Here is a 19,910-nt window from a genome sequence, read left to right on the forward strand (position 1 = left end):
AGAAAGGTGAATAAAGTGTTTTTTTTTCTTTTTTTGTGCAGCGTGATGGGGATGAAGGGTGCCATGCATATCAGGATAGAGATCAGGGGTGCCTGATGTCTTTGGAATGTGGGAGGAAACCGGAGAACATACAAACTCCTTGCAGATGTTGTCCTTTGGCCTAACGTGTCCTAATGTGTGAGAAGAGCCTACGCGAGATGCATATATATGGCATATTCATAGGTCCCATATCGGAATTACTCTTCAAATATGAAGTCTTTTACATCAGCTTGTATATAGTGATTTATTAAAAGTGATGGCCAAAATGTGGCTGTCATCACATCGCACGTTAACCCTAACCAGCAAATGAACCAGTAATACACAACATGTAACCTATTAGTGTTCTGCAGTTAAGATGGACAAGACATTGGTGTGCATTATCAGGTGCCTTCTGACACCATAAGATTGCCCATTGCAGCCATGTGGGAACTGTGTGATCTGCATGGTGACATTTCTGATGCCAGAAGCTGGTTTATGATAATGTGGTAGCGCTGGTGAAGATAAATAATGGAATCTAGTAAAATTGAATACATTAAAGAGGTTTCTTACGAATAGAATGTATATATAAAAAAAATTCTAAAAGTTAATGTCATAAATTCCTAATTCGCAAATCACATTTTACCTACCATCATGTTCCTAACCAGAAACTTGTCATAGACTGTTAAGATGTGTGCCTGTGAGCATGTGCAGTAGGAAGATGGGCTAGTTATGATTACTTCCATACTTTTCTGGTCCAGGTATCGCCATTCCTGGGAGCAGAGCAGCTCTTACATCATCTATTTGCGCAGACGCCACAACTAGGAATGATGGTGTCTGCATGAGATCTCAGGTGAGGGAGCAGGTCACAGAAACCAACATCTCGTTTGAGGTTTTACCTTAAGAAAGGCATTGAAATGCATTGGTGGGGGAGGGGTGGGGTATTTTTTCATGGACAGAACATACACCCATTGTAGTCTATGGTGCAATTACAGGTGCATCTCACCAAATTAGAATATCATCAAAAAGTTGATTTATTTCAGTTCTTCAATACAAAAAGTGAAACTCTATATAATATGAGTCATTACAGAGTGATCTATTTCAGGTGTTTATTTCTGTTAATGATTATGGCTTACAGCCAATGAAAACACAAAAGTCATTATGTCAGTAAATTTAAATAATTAACAAAAAAACACCTGCAAGGGATTCCTAAGTGTTTAAAAAGGTGCCTTAGTCTGTTTCAGTAGGCGCCACAATCATGGGGAAGACTGCCGACTTGACAGATGTCCAGAAGGCAGTCATTGACGCACTCCACAAGGTCCCAAAGTTCCAATTTTAATTTGGAAATCAAGGTCCTAGAGTCTGGGAGGAAGAGTGGAGAGGCCACAATCCAAGCTGCTGGAGGTCTAGTGTGAAGTTTCCACAATCAGTGATGGTATGGGGATCCATGTCATATGCTGGTGTAGGTTCACTGTGTTTTATCAAGACCAAAGTCAGCACAGCCGTCTACCAGGAAATTTTAGAGCACTTCATGCTTCCCTCTGCCAACAAGCTTTTTGGAGAAGGAAATTTCATTCTCCAGCAGGATTTGGCACCTGTCCACACTGCCAATAGTACCAATACCTGGCTTAAAAACAGCAGTATCACTGTGCTTGATTGGCCAGCAAACTCGCCTGACCTTAACCCCATAGAGAAGCTATGGGGTATAGTCAAGAGGAAGATTAGAGACACCAGACCCAACAATGCAGACGAGCTGAAGGCTGCTATCAAAGCAACCTGGGCTTCCATAACACCTCAGCAGTGCCACAGGCTGATCGCCTCCATGCAGTAATTGATGCAAAAGGAGCCCCGACCAAGTATTAAGTGCATTTACTGAACATACATTTCACTAGGCCAACATTTCGGATTTTAACCCCTTTACAACCCAAGGTGGTTTGCACATTAATGACCAGGCCAATTTTTGCAATTTTCTAAATTTTTATTTTATGCCCTTAAATCAGAGAGATATGTCACACACAATAGTTAATAAATAACATTTCCCACATGTCTACTTTACATCAGCACAATTTTGGAACCAAATTTTTTTTTTATTGGGGAGCTATACACTGTGTTCCAAATTATTATGCAAATAATATTTTCTCAGATTTTCCCAAATTACCTATATGAATTGCAGTCATTGTAATTTTCCAGTCAAATAACTATTAGAGTACAATTGAAAGGTTTTTGTACAAACTGCCTATGATAACAGTATATTTAAAAAAAAAAAAAAAAAAAAAAAAAAAAAAACTCAAACTGCACTCAAAATGCATGTTCCAAATTATTATGGACAGCAGAGATTTCAACCTTTTCATTTTAATAAAGAACAAAAAAATGGTCATTTTGAAATTATAAGCATTAGCAGGTTATTACAAACTGAAATCAAACAGTTTTCAACTTGTTCGAAAGGAGCTTCTGAACTCTCTCGTCCATTGTATTTGTCAGGTTTTGGATGGTTTCTGCTTCAATTGTTTTGCATGAGGACAGAATACCCTCCCAGAGCTGTTGCTTAGATGTGAACTGCCTCCCGCCATCATAGACACTCCTTTTAATGATGCTCCAAAGGTTCTGAATGGGGTACAGGTCAGGGGAGCATGGGTGCCACACCATAAGTTTGTCCCCTTTTATGGCCATAGCAGCCAGAGATGCAGATGTGTTATGTGCAGCATGAGACGGGGCATTATCATGCATGAAAATGATCTTGCTGTGGAATACACGGTTCTTCTTCTTGAACCATGGCAGGAAGTGCTGTTTGAGAAACTCAACATACATTATGGAGTTCATCTTTACCCCTTCAGGGATCCTAAAAGGGCCGACAATCTCTCTCCCCATGATTCCAGCCCAAAACATTACTCTACCTCCTCCTTGTTAACGCCGTAGCCGTGTTTGCATGGGGTGTCCATCAACCAGCCATCCTCCACTCCATCCATCTGGACCATCGAGATCAAAACACTGTATTTTCCCCACATATGGGGTATTGGTGTACTCAGGAGAAATTGCACAAAAGTTTTTGGGGTCCATTTTTGAACGCAAAATCGGCTAGAATCGAGAGAAGACGCCATGTCGCGTTTGGAGAGCCCCTAATGTGCCTAAATAGTTGAAACCCCCCACAAGTGACCCCATTTTGGAAACTACACCCTCCAGGATTTTATCAAGGGGTATAGTGAACATTTTGAACCCAGAGGTACGACACAGAATTTGATGACATTAGGTCATCATATTGAATAAGTTGTCATTAGTCTTGAGCGCAAGTGCTCACTACTTCAGTTTGCATCGGGTATTCAGGTATGCACTATGTATCGCGGGTGCTCGAGTCCCCCCAAAAAAACATGCGGGGATCGCTCGTGCATGGCAGGCAATCCCCGCGAGGTTTTTTTTGCCGCGAAGCATATGGGGCGCAGACTCAAGCACCCGCGATACTCAATGCATACCCAATGCAAACTCAAGTAGCGAGCACTTGCGTTCAACACTAGTTGCCATATCGTCATCTTTTTTTTTTTTTTTTTACTTTTGAAAAAAAAAAAAACACAACCCTAACCCCAGCGTTTATTTTTTACGCCATTCCTAGTGCGGTATAAGTGATTAGACAACCTTATTCTTCGGGTCGGTGCGACTACAGATACCAGAATGATATCGGGTTTTTATGATTGACAGCTGTCACACACTAAAAGACATATTTTGTAAAATCTAGTGTTTGCATCACCATATTTTGGGAGCTATAAATTTTTTCCATATTTTGGCCGACAGTGTCATGTGACAGCTTGTTTTTTTGCGGGATGAGTTGACATTTTTATTGGTGCCATTTTCAGGCACGTGACATTTTTTGATCGCTTTCTATTCCAGCTTTTGGGAGGCAGAATAAACAAAAACCAACAATTCAGGAATTGTTTTTTTTTTTTTCATTCTGCTCCGCGTGTGGCAAAATTGATAAGGCAGCTTTATTCTTCGGGTCAGTACGTTTACAGCGGTACCACATTTATATCGTTTTTCTATGTTTTGGCGCTTTTACACAAAAGCTATTTCATAGAAAAATATATTTTTGCATCACTTTATTCTGAGAACTATAACTTTTTGATTTTTCGGATGATGGAGCTGTATGGGGGCTTGCTTTTTGGCGGGACAAGATGACGTTTTCAGCGGTACCATTTTTATTTATATTCGTCTTTTTAATCGCTTGTTATTCCATTTTTTGCTTGGCGGTATGATAAAGCATTGTTTTTTGATAAGTTTTTTATTTTTATTTTTTACAGTGTTCACTGAAGGGGTCAACTACTGGGACAGTTTTATAGGTCAGGTCGTTACGGACGCGGCGATACCAAATGTGTACTTTTGTTTGTTTTTTCTAATAATATTTATTGATGGGTACATTATATTTTTATTTTTGGTGGACTATTGTTTAATATTTTTACAATTTTTTTTTCTCTTTCTTAAAGTTTTTTTTACTTTGTCCCACTCTGGGACTTTCACTTTTTTTATTCTGATTGCCTGCATAGCACAGGAATGGAGCACTATCCCTGTGCCATGCAGGCAGTCAGCGCTGCACAGTGAGAAGATTGATCATGCACTGCGCATGATCAAACAAACAATCTTCCTGCTGTCTGGTGACCCGGATGTTGTCATGACGACATCGGGTCGTCATGGCAACACCCAGGAAGCCACGGCAGACAGCGCTGGAGGCCGGAAGAGGAGGTGAGTATTGCGATCACCTCCCCTTAGCCACCGCAATGCTGCGATAGACTTCGATCGCAGCATTGCGGGGGTTAATGTGCCGGGAACGGTGCGGGACCGCTCCCTGCACATTGTCACAGCTGACACCCGGCGGCGATCGCGCCCGCACAGCCTGTGTGCGAGCACGATGCGATGACGTACTAATACGGGTCAGGCTCTTAAGTCCAAGGGCACAGACGCGTATTAGTACGTTATGGGCTTTAAAGGGGTTAAGATAAATTTTCAAGCTGTTGTATAGTATTCAAATTTACTGAGATAATGACTTTTGTGTTTTCATTGGCTGTAAACCATAATCATCAACACTAAGGCTGTGTGCCCACGATGCGCGTTTTTCTTTTTTTTTTTTAAAGCGTTTCCGCAGTGGCAAAAACGCATGGTAGAAGGCCTGCCATGTTCCCCAATAATAATCCGCATGTGCTGTGCACATGCTGCGGATATTTCCGCTGCGGGTTATTGCGGAAAAAAACACAGCACTACTAGTTATTTTGCGGAAGCGCTGTGTTTTCGCCACCATTGACTTGCATTGGAACGCTTGGATTCCGCATCACTGAATCGGTACATGAGGAATCCAAACGTTTCAATGTGCGGATGGTACCTGGGTGTGGAGGAGAGGACACACTCCTAAGGACCCGGGTACCATAGAACCTGTAAAAAAAAAAAAAAAAAAAATTATATATATATTTATTATATCTTACCTTCTGATTGCCCCCGGTCTCCTTGTCTTCACTTGCCGGCAGATCGCGGTGGACTGAAGGACCTGCGCTGACGTCAGGTCCTTCAGTGTACCACGACAGCCGGCAAGCCAGGACGGAGCGATGCAAGACTCCGGGGGCCATCGGAAGGCAAGCATAGATTTATTTTTTTTACCATTCTTTAAGGTCACAGTATATACAGTTATATGAAAAAGTTTGGGCACCCCTATTAATCTTAAGCTTAATGTTTTATAAAAATTGGTGTTTTTGCAACAGCTATTTCAGTTTGATATATGTAATAACTGTTGGACACAGTAATGTTTATGAGGTTTATTGTACTAACACAAAATGTGCAATCTGCATTCAAACAAAATTTGACTGGTGCATAAGTATGGGCACCTCACCATAAAAGTGACATTAATATTTAGTAGATCCTCCTTTTGCAAAAATAACAGCCTCTAGTCGCTTCCTGAAGCTTTTAATGATTTCCTGGATCCTGGATGAAGGTATTTTTGACCATTCCTCTTTCCAAAACAATTCCAGTTCAGTTAAGTTTGATGGTCGCCGAGCATGGACAGCCCTCTTCAAATGATCCCACAGATGTTCAATGATATTCAGGTCTGGGGACTGGGATGGCCATTCCAGAACATTGTAATTGTTCCTCTGCATGAATGCCTGAGTAGATTTGGAGCGGTGTTTTGGATCATTGTCTTGCTGGAAGATCCATCCCCTGCGTAACTTCAACTTTGTCACTGATTCTTGAACATTATTGTCAAGAATCTACTGATACTGAGTGGAATCCATGCGTCCCTCAACTTTAACAAGATTCCCGGTGCCGGCATTGGCCACACAGCCCCAAAGCATGATGGAACCTCCACCAAATTTTACTGTGGGTAGCAAGTGTTTTTCTTGGAATGCTGTGTTTTTTTGCCACCATGCATAACGCCTTTTTGTATGCCCAAACAACTTAATTTTTAGTTTCATCAGTCCACAGGACATTCTTCCAAAAAGAAATTAGCTTCTCCAAATGTGCTGTTGCATACCTCAGCCAACTCTGTTTGTGGCGTGCTTGCAGAAACGGCTTCTTTTGCATCACTCTCCCATACAGCTTCTCCTTTGCAAAGTGCGTTGTATAGTTGACCGATGCACAGTGACACCATCTGCAGCAAGTTGATGCTGCAGCTCTCTGGAGGTGATCTGAGGATTGTCCTTGACTGATCTCACCATTCTTCTTCTCTGCCTTTCTGATGTTTTTCTTGGCCTGCCACTTCTGGCCTTAACAAGAACTGTCCCTGTGTTCTTCCATTTCCTTACTATGTTCCTCACAGTGGAAACTGACAGGTTAAATCTCTGAGACAGATTTTTGTATCCTTCCCCTGAACAACTATGTTGAATAATCTTTGTTTTCAGATCATTTGACAGTTGTTTTGAGGAGCCCATGATGCTATTCTTCAGAGGAGATTCAAACAGGAGAACAACTTGCAAGTGGCCACTTTACGTAGCTTTTCTCATGATTGCATACACCTGGCTATGACGTTCAAAGCTCAATGAGGTTACAAAACCAAAAAAAGTGCTTTAGTAAGTCAGTAAAAAGTAGGTAGGAGTATTTAAAACAAGAAAATGATAAGGGTGCCCATACTTATGCACCTGTCAAATTTTGTTTGAATGCAGATTGCACATTTTCTGTTAGTACAATAAACCTCATTTCAAGGCAGAAACATTACTGTGTCCAACAGTTATTACATATATCAAACTGAAATAGCTGTTGCAAAAACACCAATTTTTTATAAAACATTAAGCTTAAGATTAATAGGGGTGCCCAAACTTTTTCATATAACTGTAAATCCATGCCGGTTGCATGGATTTATAGAGTGTGACCAAGTTGACAAGCACTTTCCAAGTGATGCTAAAAATCACTTGGAAAGCACTTGTCAACCAGCATGTGGAAATGAATGTGAAGAACGCTTCACATCCACATGTCCCTGGCAGGAAAAACGCATGTACAATCCGCATGCGTTTTTTCTGCCAGGAAGATGCAGAAACGCTCAGGAAAAAATCCTGAGCATTTCTGCATCGTGGGCACATAGCCTTACAGAAATAAACACGTGAAATATATTATATAGAGTAATTACAAACAGTGATCTGAGTTTCACCTTTTGTATTGAAGAACTGAAAAATTTACTTTTTGATGATATTCTAATTTAGCGAGATGCACCTGTAATATGTACTTGTTAGTCTGCAGATACGCATCTGTAAAAAACAAACAAACAAAAAAAAAAACCAAAACCCCCCACACATGACAACACCCAGATTGTAATCTGTATGCGGATTGTTGTCTATGGGCAAGGGCTCTTTCACACGCAAGTGTGTCGGGTACATGTAGTGAGTTTCCACACGTACTGGAGACACTGACACATGCAGATACATTCAAATCTATGGGTCTGCGCACACCACAGTGTGTCCGTGGGCAAAACACGCTGACATGACCGTTTCAGTGTCTCATGCTGAACACACACGATGACATCCATGTGTCTTCAGTGTGATACGCACCAGCGCCAGGGAATCAGTGGTACAGTTAGCGCTGTTCCCAAGAGCAAGGTGCTGAACGCTGCCCTCAATGTCCCCTTCTTGCGCTGTGATCAGCATTAGCAAGGGATAATGCTGGGAGTAGTAGTGTGCTCCCACAGTGTCCCTGTGTAAAAAGAATAAAATAAAATCCTTATACTCACCTGTCTGGAGATGATCCCCACTGTAATCCATACGACCGCTCACACCAAGGTGAAGGGGAGAATGACTCCTGCAGCGAGCGAGCGAGCCCCAGACCTCCGCTGCGCTCAGTAAGTGACAGAACATCGCTCGCTGAGTGCAGCTCCAGGGCCCGCTCGCTGCAGGAGTCATTCTCCCCGGCTGAGCCGTCAGAAGATTACAGTGGGGGGACACTTAAGACAGGTGAGTATATGGATTATTTTTACAGGTGGACACTGCAGGATTAGACTACTAGTCTAATCATTAACCTCTGCTGGTGCTGATCGCAGCGCCAGCAGGGGACGATGATGAGGGCAGCTTTCAGCACCTGGCGCTTGGAAACAGCGCTAACTGTACACAGATTCCCAAACGCTGATACGCATGATCCTGATGTGGCAAACGGACACACATCTGCAGTACCGGAAATATTTGGATGTGTGAAACCGGCCTATGAAGAAGCTGTGCAATTTTTTTATTTTATTTTTTTTAAATCAAAACAATTACCGCCAAATATACAATAAACAGGCCATGAGAGAAAACAATTTAGTGTGTTTAATTACATGAACTAGACCAAATAAAAAATATACATAAAACAAAGAAGCTCTTGTCCAATAACACTTTGCCAATATTTAGAATTCCGTGTCGCTGTCATTTCTACCGGGGAGGTCTAGCTGCCACTAAAAAAAAAAAAAGAAAAGAATTATTCAGTGAATCTGATATGAACATGTACAGCCATAAAAAGATAAAGAAAATGAAAAGATGTGACCTAATTGATGACATTTGCAGCTAATCAGTTCTTGTTCTGCACCAGTCTTAGTACATCCATCACAGAGGCCGTAAATCATAAGAATTTGTGCTAATCAGGAGTTAAACTAGCAAAATTCTGCTACTTTTGGCGTTTATGCCAACTTCTTGAAGAGTGAGTGGACTTTGTAGGAGGGACATTGGCCTAGCACGGCCCAACAAAATTGAGAGAGCGTGGCATGTCTTACGCAGCATTAAGAATGGGGCACAAAAGGACTTGATGATCAGCCTAAGGCTGGGGTCACACCGGCATATATCCTCATCGAGAGATTCAGGCCGATCATACACATCATACTCTGATCAAACTTTGATCAGAGTGCGCACATAGCATGATCCAATTCTCTCATGAGGAAAAGACTGTGGGAGAAAAAAAAAAAAAACTCCACCTCCTCCATTCTGTCAGTCCATGGAAATCAGATTGCATGCAATCTGAGGGTCTTCCTCAGATTCATTGACTTGCATGGCTGAGCGTGATCAGAGTATTGTCTCAAACTTGAGCATGCTGCATTTTTTTTTCCCCTCGAGTCTGTCCAAGGGAAATTTTTTTTTTTTTTTTTTTTTTTTTATTTTAAGACATGTGCACGGGCCCATAGAATAATATTGGTCCTAGGGCGATCCAATGTTTTGCAAGACTGCATTCAGGCCGATAATATGGTCATCTGCCAAGCCCTAAATGTGTTCAAATTCTCCATCTCCCCAATTCTGAAAGCGGTGTGATATTGCTCAATTTTCTTATTTTCTTAGGGTAACATAATTGAGAACTATAAAAGTAAACAACCCGAAAATGACCTAATGGTCAAATCATTTTTTTTTTCCCTGTAGCATGCATCTTTAAATCTTTTAAAAGGTTCCCCCCCACCCCATTTGATGACCTTTATTAAAGGGAACCTGTCATGTCTCCAAACACTATTAGCCTGCAAATATAGGTTTAATCTACAGGTAAATAGTAGTACAATGCTGTCTGCCTTACTTACAGCACAGCTACTGGCAGAAAAAAAAATAAAATAAATTAAACTTCTGTCCTCCCAGGGAGTGCACAGAGCGGCTACAGTCACCCCTCATAGCATTGATAAACAGTCAGTCCCCTCATCTATTAGCTGGCGTGGAGAGAGTCTACAATAACTATTCCTCTGGATTACCCAGAATGTGTGCATTATATATCAGCAGCTCCACTGAGTCCAAAATCCACAAAAATATCAAAAAACAGATTACATTTAATCAAGTTTTTGGCTGCAGATTTGAATTTTGGATTCTTGAAACAGACAACCTGATTAGCAATTTCCCCCTAATTAGCCAGTGAATAGAAAACCTGATTTCATGACTTCAAAGGGAGCTTTCCAGACATTGCATCAATTGGCAGAAATGTTACCAGCTGTTGGTGCAGCCGTTCTCCAGTCTCTAGTAGACTGTATTGTGAAGTGACTTCATGTGTGATCATCTCTGCTAGAGTGGAAATAGATCAGGCACGCTTACTCATTTTCTGGATTTAAAAACTTAAAGAATAACTTACACAATGATGTTGTTGATAGGAATATGGATTAGCTTGACAAAGAAGCCGATAAATCCCATAATGGCAAATCCAATAGCAGTGGCCATTGCGATCTTTTGGAATTCTGAAATTAAAGATTGTTTGATAAGGTTTGTCTTTCGAGACAGAACTGGTGGGACGGGAAGGGCGACAAAATAAACACAAATTAGGCATCCAATGTGACCCAGAATTCAGGTCTTCAGAATACAGTTTCCTTGAGAATTAGGGATTAAGACACGCAAATCTACAGACTGAAGCGCAGTGTCAGCTCCCAGGCCTATCAGTATTCAGCCTCAGGCAGACCCCTGAGATACATGCACATTTTAGCATCCATAATATGGTACAAGACATGGACTCACCACAGTTCTACTGCACAAAGACTACATGTTTGGTCTACTGGAATCATGAAGGTCCAGCTAAGGGCTTTCAAGTACGTGTGGTGACAGTTTCCACATGTACCAGACACACGTAGACCCATTCAAAATGAATGGGTTTGTGCACATGTCAGTGTGTTTCCACGGACTGTGTGTCTGTGTGCTCCACACCTCGACATGTCCTTTTTTTGCGAATGCAGGGTCCACAGAAGTGTCTCACACTGAACACACACAGGTGACATCCGTGTGTCAGTGTGACATGTACCGGCGCCTGGGAACAGTGTACAGGTAGCGCTGTTCCCAGGTGCTGAACGCTGCCCTCATGGTTCCTGCGTTCAGCACCAGGAGAGACAATGAGGGTAGTAGTGTCTGCTCCAGCAGTGTCCACCTGTAAAAATAAGATTAAAATAAAATCCATATACCTCACCTGTCTTAAGTGTCCCCCCGCTCTAATCCGCTGAAGCAGGGGAGAATGAGCCGCTCCAGTGAGGAGCCCCGAAGCTGCGCTGAGCTCAGTGAGAGACAGGACACAGCTCATGAGCCGCTCGCTGGAGCAGCTCATTCTCCCTGGCATCAGCGGATTACAGTGGGGGACACTTAGGACAGGCGAGTATAAGGATATTAATTTAATCTTATTTTTACAGACACTGCAGGAGCAGACTACTACTACCCTCATCATTGTCACTGCTGGTGCTGATTGCAGCGCCGGCAGGAACCATGATCAGGGCAGTGTTCAGCACCCGGCGCTTAAGAACAGCGCTAACTGTACCACCGATTCCCAGGCGCCGGTCCGTGTGATCCTGTTGCCACACACGGACATCTCCAGTACCGGAAATATACGGACATGTGAAACCGGCCTAATAGATGTTAAGGTTGGGTTCACATCTGAGCTTCTAGTCCCAGCTTTCCGTTTGGTTATAAGAACAATAAAGAAAAAGCCTGATGTGCCCAACAATCATTAACTTTAATCTGGACTGTCCAGTTTCCATCATTCTACAAAACAACAACAAAAAATGCCTGTTTTTTTTCTTAAAAAGGAATCTGAATGAGTCTCATAAAACAAGCCCAAGACTAGATTCACAGAGGCAATGGAGATTTTTTTGTCCATTTACTTCAATGGGAGCTGAACTTCGTACCCAAGAATAACCACGACAGTGTACAGAGCTGTTCTGGTGCTGACAGTTTACTTCTGGACCTGCAAACAGCGATGGTCGGAGACGAGGGTTTCTATCTCTAACTCCTGGGATCAGCAGCACACATTCTGAGAATCAGGGTGTCTGGTGGACCCTTCATCAGAAGGCAGCACATATGTTCTACTCCTACTACAGGGACTGGAAGATACTGAAAGAATTGTGTGGCAAATGAAGTGAGATTGGTGTTGATGAGGAGCACCCAATGACAACACTGAGCTGAAGAGTGAGAAGAATGGTCATGGGGACAGACAGACGCTCTTCTAGAAGAAGTCTCAGTTTAGAACTTCGATACAGGCTCAATACAGTTCAGAGATGCTACGTCTTAACCCCTTCACGACATCCACTGTACAAGCACGGTGCAAGTCAGAAGCAGGCTCACGGGGTGAGCTCTCCCCATACTTGGCAGGTAATTTATGTGTGGTACAGTCAGGACCTGCCTCTAACAATCACGGGTGGTGTGAAGCGCTGCCTGAGATAGTTAACCTGTTAACTGACAGCAGCATTAACAAGACATTTTATGCGCCCATTGGCACGCCTATTACATGCTCGCGGGTCACCGATGGGATGCTATAACAGTTGAGGTGTGTTGAAGATCTCAATGATTGACATTACAGAGCTCCCTTGAAACCCTTCATGTGGCCAAGCTTCAAAAGGGAACAGCGATTTCCGCTATATACAGCAGAAATCGCTGTCCTCTTTTGAAGCTTGGCCACATGAAGAGCTTCAAGGGAGCTTTCCTTGTTTTTTGATCTTTCTTGACTTTTCGGTGTATAATATTTTTCACTAGGATTGAATAGGAATAGTTACACTTTGTGAGGATTTTCTAGTTTGTTATGTTCGGCATCACTATAATCATTCTGATGAGCTGAATCATATTCCGAAGGCATTTTTACCACACAATGTACACAGTAAAAGCGATAAAAAACAAAACAAAAAAAAAACACCATTAGAAAAAGAAAAAAAAAAAGTTATATAGTTCTGGGAAGAAGAAAATGAAAGCTGGAAAATGGCCGCATCATGAAAGGGCTAAAGGGGTCTGTCTGGTAAAAGCACATGCAAGGTAATAACGATTAAGCTGCAATGAGAAGTTTGAGGCACTATGTACCCTTTCTGTCTGGCTTTGTACATCTTTTCACAAGTCTGATAGAATCTTTCACAAACTGGCGGCTGGGCTCGACAAACTGCATTACCTGGTCCATGATGCCTGGAAAATAAAGACACGTATGGTGACTGCAGTGCATTAGTGACAAGATCAGCACATTATACCTAGTGCAGGACACCACACACTCCAGACGAGGCTATGCTGAGCACAGTGCTGAAGATTGCTGAGGGGCCTAGCGGTCGGACCCCTAGCAATGAATAAGTTATACCCTATAGTACTGATAGGTGAGGACAACCTAGTTAAAAGGACACTTGCACAACCCCTTCTTAATTGCTAGAGTAAAATAACAAAAGCTTCTACTCATTTCCCATACCAGCAACACATAAGGCTGTGTGCCCACGTAGCATTTTTCAAGCGTATATGCTGCGGAATTTCCGCAGCGTAAACGCTTGAAAAACGCATGTATATCCGCACCCCATGGTCCCCAATGGCATTCCGCAATGTCAATGCACATGCTGCGGATTTTTCCGCAGCATGTTCATTAATTTTGCGGAAGCGCAGCGGAATCAATGTGCGGATGGTACCCAAGTCTGGATAAGAGGAGACTCTCATCCAGACCTGGGTACCAAAGAACCTGTAAAAAAAAAAAGAATAAAATAAAGTTTATACTTATCTTCTGATGTTTTCCCTCCGTCGCGCTGTTGTCTGAAGGACCTGCCACGTCATTGAGTCATGTGACCCACCACATGACTCAATGACGTCACCGCAGGTCCTGCACACAACAGCGTGAGCCGCTCAAGACTCCGGACGGGGCAGAGGATGCATCAGAAGGTGAGTATAAAGTTTATTTTTTACCATTCTGAACAAGTTGTCAAGCACTTTTCCAAGTGATGCTTGGAGAAGTGCTTGATAACCCGCATGCGGAAATGCATGCAAAGACGCCTCACAAACGCTTCTACCTGGCGGGAAAACCGCATGTAATATCCGCATGCGATTTTCCCGCTAGGGAGAAGCGTAAAAAAATATGCTTCAGGTCCGCAACGTGGGCACATAGCCTAATTGTCATAGGAGCCCTGGTGAAAACATTGTTAGAATGACACCAAGTGCGGGAGATGACTTATATTTTTCTTGTCCCTGTAGTGGACAACTCCTCTAAGGCTATGTGCCCACGATGCAGAAATGAAGCAGAAAATTTCTGCAGCATTTCTGCATCTCCCTGGCAGAAAAAACGCATGCAGATTGTGCATGCGTTTTTCCTGCAGAATACATGCGGATTCACTTGCGTTTCCGCATGCAGATTAACAAGCGCTTTCCATGCGATAGCATCACTTGGAAAGTGCTTGACAACTAGGTCACACTGTATAAATCCATGCAAACAGCATGGATTTATACAGTGTGAACCGTAAAAATTAAAACAAATAAAGCTATACTCACCCCCGAGGCCCCGGCGTGGCTGCAGCGCTGCTTCCTGGCTGGCTCCCGGCATATCGCGAGACAGAGCGGTGAAGGGCCTGCGGTCACATGACTGTGACGTCACCGCAGGTCCTCAAGCGATGCCGGCATTCAGAGAGAAGCCGCCGGACAGGTGAATATAAACTTTATTTGTTATTTTATTCCTTTTTTACAGGTAGAATGGTACCCAGGTCTGGATGAGAGTCTCCTCTCCTCCAGAACTGGGTACCATCCGCACATAGAGACGCATAGAAGCCGCTTGTAAAAATGTACAGTCGCGGTTTCTATGCGTCTCAATGCAAGTCAATGGCGGGAGTTCCGCTGCGCTTCCGCAAAATTAAATGACATGCTGCGGATTTTTGTACGCAGCATAAACGCTGCAGAAAAATCCGCAGCATGTGCATAGAACATGCGGAATCCCCTTGGGGACCATGGGGTGCGGATTACCTAGCGTTTCACAAGCGTTTATGCTGCAGAAATTCCGCAGCATAAACGCTTGAAAAACGCTATGTGGGCACACAGCCTGAACATCACAAGTGTGCTTTGTCCGCTGTTCTTCATTGTCTGAGATATAGCAAAGCTCCACCATTCAAACAAGTGCAGGACAGCTCAGGAAACATCCAAATCTGAATGTAGTGAATGGGGAAATCATCAGTGAGTAGTTGTCCCAAATCATAAATCTAAAACTGATATTAAAGATTCGGTGGTGGGTGCGTCAATCTCAGATATTAAAATATCCTCTATCCACAATAATAGGAGCACAAACAGCAAGTTATGAACCAGATGCACCCATGGTCTATTGAGACATGGCCACTTTACCCAACTATCCCACAGTGTCCCTTTGATTCAGTTTTTCAATCGGTGATGGTCCAATGCCCATCAGATGGATAGATGATGCAATTGGATCATCACCACTGGTCCTATAGACAGCAAATGAAATAACAGCCACACATGCATTCCCATTCCCCATGCTTGTGATAGATCAGGAACCAGCAGGCAATGAGTGTTTTGAGTAGGAAAAGGTCCACAGATCTGATTAGGGCATGAGGGGTTCCTGCTCAAGGCCCTCCCACCATATGAGCCAGGCACCATGTATACTACATAGCCATCAGTCAGCTGACCACTTGGGATGGAGTTTAACATAAAGAGCCAGACATGCCTGATCAGCTGATCATCCTCCAGCAGTGGAATGGGGATGGTTTGGGAATAAATGCATTAAGAAAATCTAGAACCGGCTCCAAATCAATGTGAGCCCAAGCCAAGCACTACAGTATAAAGGAATTATCACATCTGTGCCCAGGTGCATCCACATAGCATCACTAATACAGGGGCCGCCAGGGAGGCCCCAGCATCACTAATACAGGGGCCGCCAGGGAGGCCCCAGCATCACTAATACAGGGGCCGCCAGGGAGGCCCCAGCATCACTAATACAGGGGCCCCCAGCATCACTAATACAGGGGCCCCCAGCATCACTAATACAGGGGCCCCCAGCATCACTAATACAGGGGCCCCCAGCATCACTAATACAGGGGCCCCCAGCATCACTAATACAGGGGCCCCCAGCATCACTAATACAGGAGCCCCCAGCATCACTAATACAGGAGCCCCCAGCATCACTAATACAGGAGCCCCCAGCATCACTAATACAGGAGCCCCCAGCATCACTAATACAGGAGCCCCCAGCATCACTAATACAGGAGCCCCCAGCATCACTAATACAGGAGCCCCCAGCATCACTAATACAGGAGCCCCCAGCATCACTAATACAGGAGCCCCCAGCATCACTAATACAGGAGCCCCCAGCATCACTAATACAGGAGCCGCCAGCATCACTAATACAGGAGCCCCCAGCATCACTAATACAGGAGCCGCCAGCATCACTAATACAGGAGCCGCCAGCATCACTAATACAGGAGCCGCCAGCATCACTAATACAGGAGCCGCCAGCATCACTAATACAGGAGCCGCCAGCATCACTAATACAGGAGCCGCCACAGTGACCCCAGCATCACTTATACAGGGGCCACCAGGGGGACCCCCGCATCACTAATACAGGAGCCCCCAGCATCACTAATACAGGGGCAGCCAGGGAGACCCCCGCATCACTAATACAGGAGCCCCCAGCATCACTAATACAGGGGCCGCCAGGGAGGCCCCCGCATCACTAATACAGGAGCCCCCAGCATCACTAATACAGGGGCCGCCAGGGAGGCCCCAGCATCACTAATACAGGGGCCGCCAGGGAGGCCCCAGCATCACTAATACAGGGGCCGCCAGGGAGGCCCCAGCATCACTAATACAGGGGCCGCCAGGGAGGCCCCAGCATCACTAATACAGGGGCCGCCAGGGAGGCCCCAGCATCACTAATACAGGGGCCGCCAGGGAGGCCCCAGCATCACTAATACAGGGGCCGCCAGGGAGGCCCCAGCATCACTAATACAGGGGCCGCCAGGGAGGCCCCAGCATCACTAATACAGGGGCCACCAGGGAGACCCCCAGCATCACTAATACAGGGGCCGCCAGGGAGACCCCCGCATCACTAATACAGGGGCCGCCAGGGAGACCCCCGCATCACTAATACAGGAGCCCCCAGCATCACTAATACAGGAGCCGCCACAGTGACCCCAGCATCACTTATACAGGGGCCACCAGGGGGACCCCCGCATCACTTATACAGGGGCCCCCAGCATCACTAATACAGGGGCAGCCAGGGAGACCCCTGCATCACTAATACAGGAGCCCCCAGCATCACTAGTACAGGGGCCGCCACAGTGACCCCAGCATCACTAATACAGGGGCCGCCAGTGGGACCCCAGCATCACTAATACAGGGGCCGCCAGGGAGACCCCCGCATCACTAATACAGGGGCCGCCAGGGAGACCCCCGCATCACTAATACAGGGGCCGCCAGCATCACACAGGTCTATAGAGAGTCTATTGCATTCACGCTACAGGCCCCAGTATATTCACAGGACTCTGTACACATACAGGACGGATACAAGTAAATGGCCCCGGACACAAGAGCCCGCCGTCTGAGCTGGTTACCGGTTATGCCTCTAGCTCTTCTCCGTCCAACAGCAGCTGAGTGAGACACGTCGCACTGCCCGAGATCCGACTTCTATAGGACTGACGTCACCGGATGTCACGTGTGCGCCTGAGATCAGCCAATAGTAAGAGAGAACGTCGATGTGAGACCGGAATGCGGAAAGAACGGAGTAGAGACGCTCCAGCTTTTCTCTCCATCTTTATGGTTTTCTGGGCGGAGTCTTTAGGCGCTGAGCTGGCGTTGGGAACAGTGAGCTTTTTTTTCCTGCAACTTTATTGTTCTTGTTTGGGAACACTGGCTCGTTTTTCGCGTCAGCACCAGGGAGACGAATGTGGTGGAAGAAGTTCTGCTGCCCGGGAATATCACAAATACTATAATTCCCGTGTGTATTCTGCCGCTTTTGCTAGGTGGTCTTTCCCCCTTTAGTGTCAGCATTATCCAGCTCCATCAAGATGACATCAGCTTTTTCTAAAAGCCTCAAAAAACAAACATGCCATTCTAGCAATAAAACGTTATTACATGAGAAAACAAACAACAATAAAAAAGACCCATTTAGCATTATGGCAGACACAGCCGCCTGTACTATAACACTCCTTGTCTTTATCAACCTGTCCCTCAGAAGATGGAAAAAAAAGTGACTTCACGTGGTGGAAGTGACGGCTGCAGCCCAAATGGGGTTTTTAACCTTGAAACAGGCGCCAGTCCGGTGCCGAAACGCGCTGTGTAATAAACACCTTCATTTTATACCATCGAGGATTCTTCATTTCTGCAAGCTCAGCCCGGGTACCAGGATCTCTTCACTGAAGGAAACCTGTCACCAGTTTGTTAGTGTGTGATCCAATGCCACCGTTAGAACGACCACGGGCCGATCGCAGCACATAATAGTGATGTTAAAATTGCCTCCGACCTATCAATGGCCGCACGTCAGCCTTTGCTAGGCCGGCGGCCATTGAACAGGTGCTGACGTCAGTGCGCGACACATAGCAGTGATGATAAATGTCCGCTGGCCTATTAATGTCACTATGCGCCACACACTGACGTCAGCGCGCTGTCTCTGATGGGCCATTTTAACAACCGCACTGGATATGAAGGCGTAAGAGGACGCCAGGGGAGCGCTGGAAAGTGAGTAGAATTTTTTTTTCCCCTCTGTGAATGGGCAGGGTAGTGGACATAAGGGCTCAGGACAGGGGTGCAAGGAGCCTAGGATGGGTGACACAGGGACCCAGGACAAAGGAACATAGGGACTAGTGTTGAGCGAGCACTAAAATGCTCGGGTGCTCGAAGCTCGGGCCGAGCTCGCCGTGATACTCGGGTGCTCGACCCGAGCAACGAGCCCAATGTTAGTCTATGGGAGACCCGAGCATTTTTGCGGCGGCATCCCCGGCAGTCTGTAGAAAGCCTAAAAAGTGCCCAAAACGATAGTGACAGTGCTCAAATGACATGGGGACAGCATGGGGATCGCCCCAGGAAGCATTTCTGACCCCCAGGTCACTGCTGTCAACAACGTGGTCAGAGGTATTAAGCCACTTTTACAGGCTCACAATAAAATGTTCAAAAACGAAACTGAAACCGTTTTCCTGTGAAACATGTTAAGGAACTTCCTTTCCAGGGTAAAGACTTGTGTATAAGGTAAAATAAATAACCAAAAACAAAAATACTCCTCCACACGTTGGGCTATGTTCACAAGTAGCATTTTTTATGCGTTTTTGCACTTTTGTATTGCTTTCAACCATGACAAATGCATTCACCGGGAAATGTCATTTTAACATTTTACAATCTTATCTGGCCATGTGCTGTGTGACACATGCATACAGTGCTGAAAAGACATGGGAACAGCATGGGGAAGACCCCTGGAAGCATCTCTGACACCCAGGTCACTGCCTAAAAGTGTGCCCATCAGAAGTGATCCTTTCCGCATCAGAAGATGCAGACTTGCAACTATCCCCGTGCAAGTCCTTGTCCCAGGGCAGTGTTCAATTGTACCTCCCCCATTCCTTGCAATGCAAGCGCAAGTATGCAGCCTGTCACCCACCCACCCCCAGGCTGCAATACCATACTGCTAGCTTGCTTGCACTTGAAATGGGACCTTTTAGTTTGGAGGAGGCTGAAGCTGGCCACTACCTCATGGCTGCTTCGGCAGCGAGGTATCCATACTCAGTCCCCAGCCGCCCCGCGGCCTGGGGCCAACGCTCGGTG

The 19,910-nt window shown here is 45.1% G+C and overlaps 1 protein-coding gene across 1 annotated transcript; it reads right to left on the reverse strand.

The window, feature by feature from the left end:
- Positions 1-8,745: 8,745 nt before the first annotated feature.
- SEC61G (SEC61 translocon subunit gamma) lies at positions 8,746-17,866 on the reverse strand. Its single transcript, XM_073678189.1, has 4 exons — positions 17,714-17,866; positions 13,221-13,319; positions 10,531-10,633; positions 8,746-8,893 (listed from the first exon to the last, which is right to left on the reverse strand). Exons 2-4 carry the CDS (start codon positions 13,312-13,314, stop codon positions 8,884-8,886), a joined length of 207 nt encoding a protein of 68 aa, XP_073534290.1. The 5' UTR covers positions 13,315-13,319; positions 17,714-17,866; the 3' UTR covers positions 8,746-8,883.
- Positions 17,867-19,910: the final 2,044 nt, after the last annotated feature.

The sequence above is a fragment of the Phyllobates terribilis genome, unplaced genomic scaffold (assembly GCF_046119375.1).
Source record: "Phyllobates terribilis strain yellow unplaced genomic scaffold, ASM4611937v1 Scaffold_4__5_contigs__length_816908805, whole genome shotgun sequence".
Taxonomy (NCBI): Eukaryota; Metazoa; Chordata; class Amphibia; order Anura; family Dendrobatidae; genus Phyllobates; species Phyllobates terribilis.